Source organism: Schistocerca americana, chromosome 1 (genome assembly GCF_021461395.2).
Source record: "Schistocerca americana isolate TAMUIC-IGC-003095 chromosome 1, iqSchAmer2.1, whole genome shotgun sequence".
NCBI classification, from domain to species: Eukaryota; Metazoa; Arthropoda; class Insecta; order Orthoptera; family Acrididae; genus Schistocerca; species Schistocerca americana.
In genome coordinates, this window is record NC_060119.1 from 596,661,710 (window position 1) to 596,674,491 (window position 12,782).

At 41.1% G+C, this 12,782-nt stretch overlaps 1 protein-coding gene across 1 annotated transcript in view; it reads left to right on the forward strand.

Annotated features, from left to right (window-relative positions):
• The first annotated feature begins 4,529 nt into the window (after positions 1 to 4,529).
• Positions 4,530 to 12,782, forward strand: part of LOC124606964 — a 76,212-nt gene continuing 67,959 nt past the window's right edge. The window contains exons 1-2 of the mRNA XM_047139105.1: positions 4,530 to 4,911; positions 5,011 to 5,245. Of these exons, the coding sequence (XP_046995061.1) occupies positions 4,904 to 4,911; positions 5,011 to 5,245 (243 nt within the window). The 5' untranslated portion in view covers positions 4,530 to 4,903. The remainder of the gene's footprint in view (positions 4,912 to 5,010; positions 5,246 to 12,782) is intronic.

Below are 12,782 nucleotides of genomic sequence, written 5' to 3' on the forward strand. Positions count from 1 at the left end.
TTCGCGGGTACTGGGGGCGGTTGGGCCAGCCTCTCCCCAAGGGTAGTGGAGGGTTCAGCGGCTTTCGCGGCGCACGAGGCGGAGGGTCAATGTGGAGACTGGCCGTATGGCATCGCCCGCTCTGTCTGTGAATGGACATGTGGCCGCTCCTGCAGCAAGGTCCGAGCAGGCACATGGGGGGAGGGGTTTATTAGTGATTGGGAGTTCCAACGTTAGGCGGGTGATGGAGCCCCTTAGGGAAATAGCGGAAAGGTCGGGGAAGAAAGCCAGTGTTCACTCTGCTGCTGGGGAGTCTCATCCAGGATGTGGAGGAGGCCCTGCCGGCGGCGATTGAGAGCACTGGGTGCACCCGACTGCAAATTGTTGCTCATGTCGGCACCAATGACTCCTGTCGTCTGGGTTCAGAAGTCATCCTCAGTTCATACAGGCAGTTGGCCGAGTTGGTGAACGCGGAAAGCCTCGCTCGCGGGGTGGAATCTGAGCTAAGTATTTGTAGTATTGTTCCCAGAACCGATCGCAGTCCTCTGTTTTGGAGCCGAGTGGAAGGCTTATACCGGAGGCTTAGACGTTTCTGCAGAGATCTGGGGTGCAAATTTCACGACCTCCGCTATCGGGTGGAGAAATGTAGGGTGCCCATGAATAGGTCAGGCGTCCACTACACGCAGGAAGCGGCTACAAGGGTAGCGGAGTACGTGTGGAACGTACATGTGGGTTTTTTAGGTTAGAGAATTCTCTCCCTAGGCCCGACAAGACGCCTCCTGAGACGCGACAAGGTAGTAGTAGGCAAAATGCAACAGGGAATAACAATATTAATGTGATAATAGTAATCTGCAGGAGCGTCTATAGAAAGGTCCCAGAATTGCTCTCATTAATAAACGGTCACAATGCCTGCCCACATAGTACTAGGGACAGAAAGTTGGCTGAAACCAGGTGTAAACAGTAATGAAATTTTAAGCTCAGATTGGAATGCATACCGCAGAGACAGGCTGGAAAGTGAAGGGGGAGGCGTGTTTATAGTGATAAGAGGTGCAATAGTATCGAAGGAAATTGACGGAGATCCGAAAGGTGAAATAATTTGGGTGAAGGTCACGGTTAAAGCAGGCTCAGACATGGTAATTAGATGTCTCTATAGGCCCCCTGGCTCAGCAGCTGTTGTGGCTGAGCACCTGAAGGATAATTTGGAAAATATTTCGAGTAGATTTCCCCACCATGTTATAGTTCTGGGTGGAGATTTTAATTTGCCGAATATAGACTGGGAGACTCAAACGTTCATAACGGGTGGCAAGGACAACGAATACAGTGAAATTTTTTTAAGTGCTTTATCTGAAAACTACCTTGAGCAGTCAAACAGAGAACCGACTCGTGGCGATAACATATTAGACCTTCTGGTGACAAACAGATCCAAACTATTTGAAACAGTTAACGCATGACAGGGAATCAGTGATCATAAAGTGGTTACTGCATCGATGATTTCAGCCATAAATAGAAATATTAAAAAAGGTAGGAAGATTTTTCTGTTTAGCAAAAGTGACAAAAAGCAGATTTCAGAGTACCTGATGGCTCAACACAAAAGTTTTGTCTCGAGTACAGATAGTGTTGAGGATCAGTGGACAAAGTTCAAAACCATCATACAATATGCGTTAGATGAGTATGTGCCAAGTAAGATCGTAAGAGATGGAAAATAGCCACCGTGGTACAACAACCGAGTTAGAAAACTGCTGCGGAAGCAAAGGGAACTTCACAGCAAACATAAACATAGCCAAAGCCGTGCAGACAAACAAAAATTACGCTAAGCGAAATGTAGTGTGAGGAGGGCTATGCGAGAGGCGTTCAATGAATTCGAAAGTAAAGTTCTATGTACTGACTTGGCAGAAAATCCTAAGAAATTTTAGTCTTATGTCAAAGCGGTAGGTGGATCAAACCAAAATGTCCAGACACTCTGTGACCAAAATGGTACTGAAACAGAGGATGACAGACTAAAGGCCGAAATACTAAATGTCTTTTTCCAAAGCTGTTTCAAAGAGGGAGACTGCACTGTAGTTCCTTCTCTAGATTGTCGCACAGATGACAAAATGGTAGATATCGAAATAGACGACAGAGGTATAGAGAAACAATTAAAATCGCTCAAAAGAGGAAAGGCCGCTGGACCTGATGGGATACCAGTTCGATTTTACACAGAGTACGCGAAGGAACTTGCCCCTCTTCTTGCAGCGGTGTACCGTAGGTCTCTAGAAGAGCGTAGTGTTCCAAATGATTGGAAAAGGGCACAGGTCATCCCCGTTTTCAAGAAGGGACGTCGAACAGATGTACAGAACTATAGACCTTTATCTCTACCGTCGATCAGAATTTTGGAACACGTATTATGTTCGAATATAATGACTTTTCTGGCGACTAGAAATCTACTCTGTAGGAATCAGCATGGTTTTCGAAAAAGACGATCGTGTGAAACCCAGCTCGCGCTATTCGTCCACGAGACTCAGTGGGCCATAGACACAGGTTCCCAGGTAGATGCCGTGTTTCTTGACTTCCGCAAGGCGTTCGATACAGTTCCCCACAGTCGTTTAATGAACAAAGTAAGAGCATATGGACTATCAGACCAAATGTGTGATTGGATTGAAGAGTTCCTAGATAACAGAACGCAGCATGTTATTCTCAATGGAGAGAAGTCTTCCGAAGTAAGAGTGACTTCAGGTATGCTGCAGGGGAGTGTCGTAGGACCGTTGCTATTCACAATATACATAAATGACCTTGTGGATGACATTGGAAGTTCACTGAGGCTTTTTGCGGATGATGCTGTGGTATATCGAGAGGTTGTAACAATGGAAAATTGTACTGAAATGCAGGAGGATCTGCAGTAAATTGACGCATGGTGCAGGCAATGGCAATTGAACCTCAATGTAAACAAGTGTAATGTGCTGCGAATACATAGAAAGAAAGATTCTTTATCATTTAGCTACAATATAGCAGGTCAGCAACTGGAAGCAGTTAATTCCATAAATTATCTGGGAGTACGCATTAGGAGTGATTTAAAATGGAATGATCATATAAAGTTGATGGTCGGTAAAGCATGTGCCAGAGTGAGATTCATTGTAAGAATCCTAAGGAAATGTAATCCGAAAACAAAGGAAGTAGGTTACAGTACACTTGTTCGCCCACTGCTTGAATACTGCTCAGCAGTGTGGGATCCGCACCAGGTAGGGTTGATAGAAGAGGTAGAGAAGATCTAATGGAGAGCAGCGCGCTTCGTTACAGGATCATTTAGTAATCGCGAAAGCATTACGGAGATGATAGATAAACTCCAGTGGAAGACTCTGCAAGAGAGAAGCTCAGTAGCTCGGTACGGGCTTTTGTTGAAGTTTCGAGAACATACCTTCACCCAGGAGTCAAGCAGTATATTGCTCCCTCCTACTTATATCTCGCGAAGAGACCATGAGGATAAAATCAGAGAGATTAGAGCCCACACAGAGGCATACCGACAATCCTTATTTCCACGAACAATACGAGACTGCAATAGAAGGAGAACCGATAGAGGTACTCAAGGTACCCTCCGCCACACACCGTCAGGTGGCTTGCGGAGTATGGATGTAGATAGATCGATGCATGTTGAATGGCCTTTGGAAAATATCTGCTATTTTGGAATATTTGTCAACTGCATTTTAGGTGTAGTTGACAAAATTAAAAGTAGCAGTCTCGTTGACTGGTTGGCTCGGGGAAGGGGACCAAAAAACGAGGTCATCGTTCCCATCGGATTGGGGAAGAAAGTCGACCATGCCCTTTCAAAGGGAAAATCAGAATGATTCCGGCATTTGCCTGAAGCGATTTAGGGAAATCGCAGAAACCCTGAATCAGGATGGCCCGACACGGGTTTGAACCGTTGTCCACCCAAACGCGAGTCCAATGTCCTAACCACTACCCCACATCGCTCGGTAGTCTCTGTGGAACACTGCTCTCTAAACACATCCTGGCTTTTAATATATTATTCTGATTGAAAAATTTTTTTAGCCAAGCTCAAAAGAGATGTATAATAATTTTTAGAAAGCCAGGTAGCAATGCTATAGGTCTATAAAATTTAACATGTAAATCAAAATGTTACCAACAACATAGGAAAGTCTTGTGGCAGAAAATAATAAATGTATACACAAAGTGAATGGCAATTCACTTATGAAAGAATGGAAATGAAGTTACTGGTAACGATTTGTCGGATGTTCCTAGATTCGTCCCCTAAAGGTAGGTTCGTTGATAAACGAACATGCGAAAAATTTGCTCCAATATGCAGTAGAGAAAGTCTAAAGATTATGTAACAATGTAGTCCATGGAACAGGTGTTGCAAATTAAATTCTTGCGTAGTCAAATATTTCTTGAAAAAAACCCCAAAGCATCTATGTGACAACTATTATAATGAAACAGGTTAAGTAATACTTCAGCAGGCTATTCACTGGACAACAAATACGAAATTGGAGGGAATTTAAGATAATTTACGCACATCTCTGACGCAATGAACAAAGATTATATTTAATAGTCGGAGTTTGTGACAGCTAGTGCTAGAAAGCTTGATCATGCGTGTTTTGATGAATTTGAGCACTGTCAAGTTTGGAAATACACACCCTTTTCGGGATGACTTGGCTACTGCCATGTAATTTCTGGAATGCATGAACACCTGCATGCAGTCATCCAGTAGAAAAAAGAAAGAAGAAAATATGGGCTGAATAATTGACCGCTTACATAACACAATGTGTTCCAAAAGCTGTGCGCAACGCACCCGCCCCGAGCACAGCAAAACAGTTTGGAACTGAAGTTTTAGCCAGTGTAAAGAAATATACTCTGTAAGCCGTAGGAACGAGTGCCGGACATTTACGAGCCAGTGTCACCCACTAGATCACATGAAAGAGTTGTAACTTTAAAAATGGCTAAGTAAGAACCAGATGTGTAAATACAGTTACAGAATGGGACTCGGTCTATGTGTTTCAATATTTTATTGGTACTCATTTTACGTGATTTATTTATTTTCAGGGAATTGTTTATTATGTTTGTGTATGACACACAGAAGTGTCAGAAGGAGGAGGATGATCCACAAGAAGCTGTTGTTTATTTTCATCCTGCCTGGGTAACTGAGCAGCAGAAAATGGTATTGTGTGGGCAGCTTATGGGGGCAACACAGTTCTTCAGGTCGTCTTTTAGCTGTCCCAATATCTTGTGTCTGAACAGTGGGAAATTCCTCGTATGGCAGTGTGGAAGATTTATCCTTGTGAGTTTATATTGTTATCAATTGTTTATTATATGAATAATTATAAAATCACAATTAGACACTGTCCATCATTAAACCAGTCTTTCAATGAGACAACCTGTTCAGGGGCATTTGCTGTGTCATGGAGTGTGTATTTTTAATGTTTCAGTATTAAATGCAACATGATATTATGTTTGTATGACATTTGAATTCTACTAAATGTCTAAGATGCCGCTTTCTCAGTCCATGTATAAGATAGTACCATCTAAAAATATTTTAATGTGATTAGAGAGCTGTGAGCTACAATATACTGAAATATGAAATTAATTGAATACAGAAGTATAGCTGTTGGGCAAAGTGGTGGGAAGCTTTGGGTCGGTGGTTCAGAACTTTAAAACTGCGCTAATTTGTGTAAGAGATTGCTTACATAACAAATCTGTAACATCATCTGGACTCTTGTTGTAAAGTGCGGGATTGGTTTTGAATTGGGGTAATGTGGAATTACGTAATGAGGGGAAGTATAATTGACTGTAGGTGAACATTTGAGGAAGTGACACTGGAATGATGATAAATCTGATTTAGCAGACATCTGAACCATGGCACTGCAAGAAAAACCTTACAAAAGTCAAAGAATTTATTTTAGGAAAAAATCTGGTAATATGCCATACCGCATATCCCTATGAACTATTACTTTATAGATCTGTAAATAAGATTATACTAATTAATCACAGAGAGGCACGATGAGAGCAGTAACTCATATCGTAGACTGTGTGTGTTTTAAATCCTTTCCCATCAATATTTCAGTGATCTCCCAAGTATAAATGAAGGTGGTTATTTCATTTATATTAATTTTCATCTGAAAGCTAAATATAATTCATGACTAGATTCTGTACAAGATCATATTTTCAATTGAATAATCTTCCACAAAGATGCCTGTCTGAAGCACTGAGCATTGTTTCAACACAGGCTGTGTGAGTAGTGAAATTAAGCTTTTCATTTTAAGCAACCCACAGCAGACCTGTATCATATTGGTAAGTACACCTATTACTGCTTGATAAGCATATAGGAGGGACATTGTTAGTGTTCTTACAAATGTAATGGCTTACGTGATGGAAGCTGTGAGATTTACCAATAATGTAAAGAAGTTCTCCATGAAATACTATCCCACACATCTCTGCTGATCATGTTTTCCAAGTTTCATTGCTAAATAATTTTTGTCATTTTATAGTATGTACAACTTTCTTTGTTTTTGATCTATGTTCAACAGATACAGGCCTAGTACTCTTTCTTTGTGGTTAATATGACCTGCAGAGCTAGTCATCTTAAACAATGGGAAATTCATTGTTCTGTACTTTCTGCAACAGCTCAGTTAACACGTGTAATATCTTAGAGTGTTTCATATGAAGATAAATGAAATCAGGAAAACGCTAGTCACAACGTATTGTGTGATTTTTGTAGTGACATGAAAACTGAACATTTGTAGATACTTCCTCGTGCCTGATGATGAAGTGCAGCTCCTCTGTCACAATATATTCTGAAATTTTGCTATAATTATTTCCTGCTTATTTCATTAGACCCATGTCTCACTCTCTTGCTACCCCACCCCCTCCCCCCTGCTCCCAATGCCCCCTCCCATCTCCCCTGCCCAACACAAAACACACACTTTTATGTTGTCAGTTGAGGTATCTACATCTACATGGATACTCTGCAAATCACATTTAAGTGCCTGGCAGAGGGTTCATTGAACCACATACACAATTCTCTATTATTCCAATCCCGGATAGCGCGTGGAAACAATGAACACATACATCTTTCCGTACGAGCTCTGATTTCCCTTATTTTATCATGGTGATCATTCCTTCTGATGTATGTCGGTGTCAACAAAATATTTTCGCATTGGGAGGAGAAAGTTGGTGATTTGAATTTTGTGAGAAGACTCCGTCAACAAAAAATGCCTTTTTTAAAATGATTTCCAGCCCAAATCCTGTATCATTTCTGTGACACTCTCTCCCATATTTCGTGCTAATACAAAACGTGCTCCCTTTCTTTGAACTTTTTCAATGTACTCTTCAGTCCTATCTGGTAAGGATCTCACACCGCGCAGCAGTATTCTAAAAGAGGATGGGCAAGCGTAGTGTAGGCAGTCTCCTTAGTAGGTCTGTTACATTTTCTAAGTGTCCTGCCAATAAAACGCAGCCTTTGGTTACCCTTCCCCACAACATTTTCTGTGTGTTCTTTCCAATTTAAGTTGTTCGTAATTGTAATTCCTAGGTAAAAGTGACAAAGTGGTTAAGACTCTGGACTCAGTCAGTAGGAATGGGGTTTAAATAGCCAACAGTTCCTTCTGATTTACGTTTTCCTAGTTTCTTGTGCTGATCAGGGCCATACTGAGGCCATGGTGAGATAGGCCCCTGCCAAGGGCACACTCATGGAGTGTGGAGTGGGTGCAAAACCTGACCAGTTAAAAACAAGAAAAAAAATTGTGCTTTAAAAATTAACCAGGTAAGCACCAAAGTTCTCATCCCCTTGTGTTCCTACACTCGTGCTCATAAATTAAGGATAATTGCAGAATGTGGTGCTACACAATGTGACACTACACAAAACTGGTGCTAATAGCATACGCACATAGGGAACACATACGACACAGATCTGTAAGTCCACAGTATTGGTGGTAAGATGAGAAAACCGTCCCGAAACACATGTGCTACAAAACACCACTGTTTCCTGCACATGTACCTTGACATCAATATGGGATATGATCACCACGCACACGTACACAGGCCGCACAATGGGTTGGCATATTCTGGATCAGGTGGTCAAGCAGCTGCTGGGGTATAACCTCCCATTCTTGCACCAGTGCCTGTCAGAGCTCCTGAAGTGCCGTGGGGGTTTGAAGACATGCAGCGATATGTCGACCAAGAGGTAATTTTATTTATTTATTTATTGTTCCGTGGGACCAAATTAAGGAGAAGTCTCCATGTTCATGGAACCAGCCGATACATGAAATTATAACACGATAGTAGAAACAGATAAAATGAAATATAAAAAAACATATTCAGGCGACAAGTCGTAAGTTTAAATAAAGAAAATCAACAATGTAACACTGGAATTTGCTTAATTTTTTAGCTCTTCCAGGAGCTCCTCGACAGAATAGAAGCAGTGAGCCATGAGGAAACTCTTCAGTTTAGACTTAAAAGAGTTTGGGCTACTGCTAAGATTTTTGAGTTCTTGTGGTAGCTTATTGAAAATGGATACAGCAGAACTTTCTGCACAAGAGTCAAGGAAGTGCATTCCACATGCAGATTGGATTTCTGCATAGTATTAACTGAGTGAAAGCTGCTAATGACAGTGGCACATAAAGTGCCCTCTGCCACACACCATTAGGTGGCTTGCGGAGTATAAATGTAGATGTAGATGCAAGAGCATCCCAGACGTGCTCGATGGGGCTTAGGTCTGGAGAACAGGTAGGCCACTCCAGTCACCTGATATCTTCTGTTTCAAGGTACTCCTTCGCGATGGCAGCTCGGTGGGGCTGTGCGTTATCATCCATTAGTAGGAAGGTGGGACCCACTGTACCCCTGAAAAGGTGGACATACTGGTGAAAAATGATGTCCTGATACACCTAACCTGTTACAGTTCCTCTGTCAAAGACATGCAGGGGTTATGTGCACCAATCATGATCCCACCCCACACCATCAAACCACGACCTCCATACAGGTTCCTTTCAAGGACATTAAGGGGTTGGTATCTGGTTCCTGGTTCATGCCAGATGAAAACCCAGCGAGAATCACTGTTCAGACTATACCTAGATTCGTCCGTGAACATAACCTGGGACCACTGTTCCAATGACCATGTACTGTGTTTTTGACACCAGGCTTTATGGGCTGTCCTGTGACCAGGGGTCAGTGGAATGCGCCTTGCAGGTCTCCGGGTGAGTAAACCATGTCTGTTCAGTTGTCTGTAGACTGTGTATCTGGAAACAACGGTTTCAGTGGCTGCGGTAAGGTCCCGAGCAACGCTACCTCCAGTACTCCGTGGCCTTCTGCGGGCACTGATGGTGAGATTTCAAACTTCTTGTGGTGTTGTACACTGTGGACGTCCCGTACTGTAGCGCCTGGACACGTTTCCTGTCTGCCGGAATCGTTGCCATAATCTTGAGGTCACACTTTGTGGCACACGGAGGGCCCGTGCTACGACCTGCTGTGTTTGAACAGCCTCCAGTCGCCCTAGTATTCTACCCCTCATTATGTTATCAATATGTGTTCTTTGAGCCATTTTCAACACACTCTCACCATTAGCGCGTCTGAAAATGTCTGCACACTTACTCGCTGCACCATACTCTGACATGCACCAACACACCTCTGTGTATGTGGACTGCTGCCAGCACCACCGTGCGACGACCGCAGGTCAAATACACCACATGGTCATACCCTGAGGTGAATTAAACCCGCGCCCAACAGAGTGATGTTTCGTGTATCAGCATTATCCTTAATTTATGAGCATGGGTGTATCTTCTGCTTGTGAGAAGAACCCTTTCCCGTGACCCCGGATTGTAGAGAGACTTTGCTGTCACACTGCCATTTCATCCAAATAGTGTCATAAAGAAATGACTGCTACCGAATAGGTGTCATGTGGGTTGTGTGTCATCAGTGTGCTTGATTTATACTGATGCCGCCTACACTGCTAGCTCTTGTTTAACACTAGAATTTTTGCTCCTTCTTTGCTCCAGTAATGTAGGACCTCAAAGGTTGGCCAGCAGGTGCTGAAGCAAACTTGTTGTTTAACAGTCTAAGGCTTCTGACTTTTCCCTTTCTCTGCCAGCTGACGGCTAGAGTGAAACAACTGAAGCTAGACGGCTTCAACATATTTGACAGAATAGTAAATAAAATGGGAAACAGATCTCACATATAACACACTATTTGATCTCACTTTTAATTTCCTGACGTGGTCATCTTAAATGATAGCTCTGTATCTAATTTTGAAATACGTGCTGCAACGCTGGCGCCAAATATAACAGAAATATTTATTCAGCTGAGCTAGTTAATGAAACAGTGGCTTTCAGACTCCAGTAGAAGAGCTGATGATGAGCACTGCCACGGCTTCTCATTTGGTTACTTTGAAGTTTATTTTTATTTTATTTTTTTTAATTTGTGGGTTGTGATTGCTTTTTCAGAGGGTGAAAAAGTTTTGATGTTGTTTATGCCAGTTCCAGTGACTGCAGCATTTTGTCAGTGCAGTTTTAGCAAATCAAAGATGATAAAAAAAATGCTATGTAAGGCCGTGTACAGGTGTAGCAGACTGTCAGATTCAGCTGTCTTGTTGGTCGAGTACGGCACTGCTTCTAAATTTGATTTCAGTGAAATAATCAATGAGTTTGCTTTGCTCAAAGCTAGGAAATGGAAAGTAAAATTATAATAAAAAACACAATTTTTGGAATGGGATGTGTTCTCAACATTCAGTTGTAGCCCATTTTCTTTAACAATGGATTAATGATTTACGAACTGTTAATAATTAATGAGAAGCATATAAAATTTGTTCTTTATTATATATCATACTAGAATGAATGTGGAGTAGCTGCTATAAACTGTAAGACATAGATTTTGTTTTAGTCTTAGTTTTTTGGAAAGTTTGCAATATGTAATTTATTTACTATAATGTTACATTTAATTTATTGTGTGCAATGTTTTTCATCTATGTAGGTCATTTGGTAACAGTTTTCAAAAACACTTCATTTTTATTAAACTGACCTTGCAGATGACAAAATTTCCTAGATCTTGGTATGTGTCTGCTGCTGGTATTCTTTCAACAAGGTGTGATTAATTTCCTCTTCCATGTGTAACAAGTCTTAGCAAGTGTTCCAGTCTTAATATTGACAGGATTTCTAAAATCTTTTCTTCCTTTCTTATCTTTATCTGCAGTGTCATTCCAAGTTGAGATTTGTGACATGACATATGTAGCCCAATAAATATTCTAATAAACTGAACCATCTAATCTCCGGGAATACTGGGTCATTCCAAAACAAATTGTATTAATGCATTCCTCCTCCTCCTCCTCCTCCTCATCATCATCATCATCATCATCATCATCATCATCATCATCTTATTCTTCCTGTTATCCATCCTTTCCTCAATTCATATGTTGCCTGAAAAATATTTGATTTCATCATTTGGCGTTTTGTTTTTCAGTTCTATTTTCTTGAAGAGTAACTGCCTCACAAGGAGAACATGTTAATTATAGGTCATTTTTCTAACTACAGATGTTCAGCCCCAAAATATTTGCTGTTCCAAAACATATTGTATTTAAGGACAAATCTTGGAATATTTTGTATACGGTATAGGCACTATGAAATCACTGCAATGCATCTGAACTCTTTTTAAATCAAAGAATCCACTATGTGTCAAGTATACGTTTAATTCATTTAGCTGCTACATTACTCAATTTTCCTGGCATAATTTAGGCCTGTAAATTGTCCTCTTCTGGCTTACAGTAGGCTTTATGTACAGTGATACAAATGACTGGATGTTTGTATTATAGTCTGTATACATAAGTTGTTCTTGCCCATATTTCTTATCATAAGATATCCTGCATGTGGTATGTTTTATGGGAGTGAATCAGTGTCTGTGTATGTGCGGTTGGATATGGGTGTGTGTGCGAGTGTATACCTGTCCTTTTTTCCCCCTAAGGTAAGTCTTTCCGCTCCCAGGATTGGAATGACTCCTTACCCTCTCCCTTAAAACCCACATTCTTTCGTCTTTCCCTCTCCTTCCCTCTTTCCTGATGAAGCAACCATTGGTTGCGAAAGCTTGGATTTTGTGTGTATGTTTGTGTTTGTTTGTGTGTCTATCGACCTGCCAGCGCTTTCGTTTGGTAAGTCACATCATCTTTGTTTATATATATATTACACAAATCAGTTGGTTTTACTGAGAAATTCATCAATGGAGTAGAAGGAGTTGGCCACCAATAAATCCTTTAGGCTTCTCTTAAGCTGAATTTCATTGGTTGTTAAGCTTTTTATGGCTGCTGGCAAGTTATTGAAAATGTGTGTTCCTGAATAATGCACACCTTTTTGTACAAGACTAAGTGACTTTAAATCCTTGTGAAGATTATTCTTATTTCTAGTATTGATTCCATGAATTGAGCTGTTGGTTTGAAAAAGTGATATATTTTTAATGACAAATTTCATTAAGGAATAAATATATTGGGAAGCAGTAGTTAGTATCCCTAGTTCCCTAAAGTCTTCTGCAGGATGTTCTTGAGTTCACACCACATATAACTCTTACTGCACGTTTTTGTGCCCGGAAAACTTTAGCTTGGCTTGATGAATTACCCCAAAAAATAATCCCATATGATATTATGGAATGAAAGTAAGCATAGTATGCCAGCTTTTTCATTATTATATCCCCTATGTCTGACAAAATTCGCATTGCAAACCGCGATTTGTTAAGATGCTTCAGCAGTTCTGTGGTGTGCTCCTCCCAGTTGAATTTATTATCAAGCTGTAATCCCAAGAATTTAACACTGTCCACTTCTTCTATCTTCTTGTCATCGTATGTTAGAC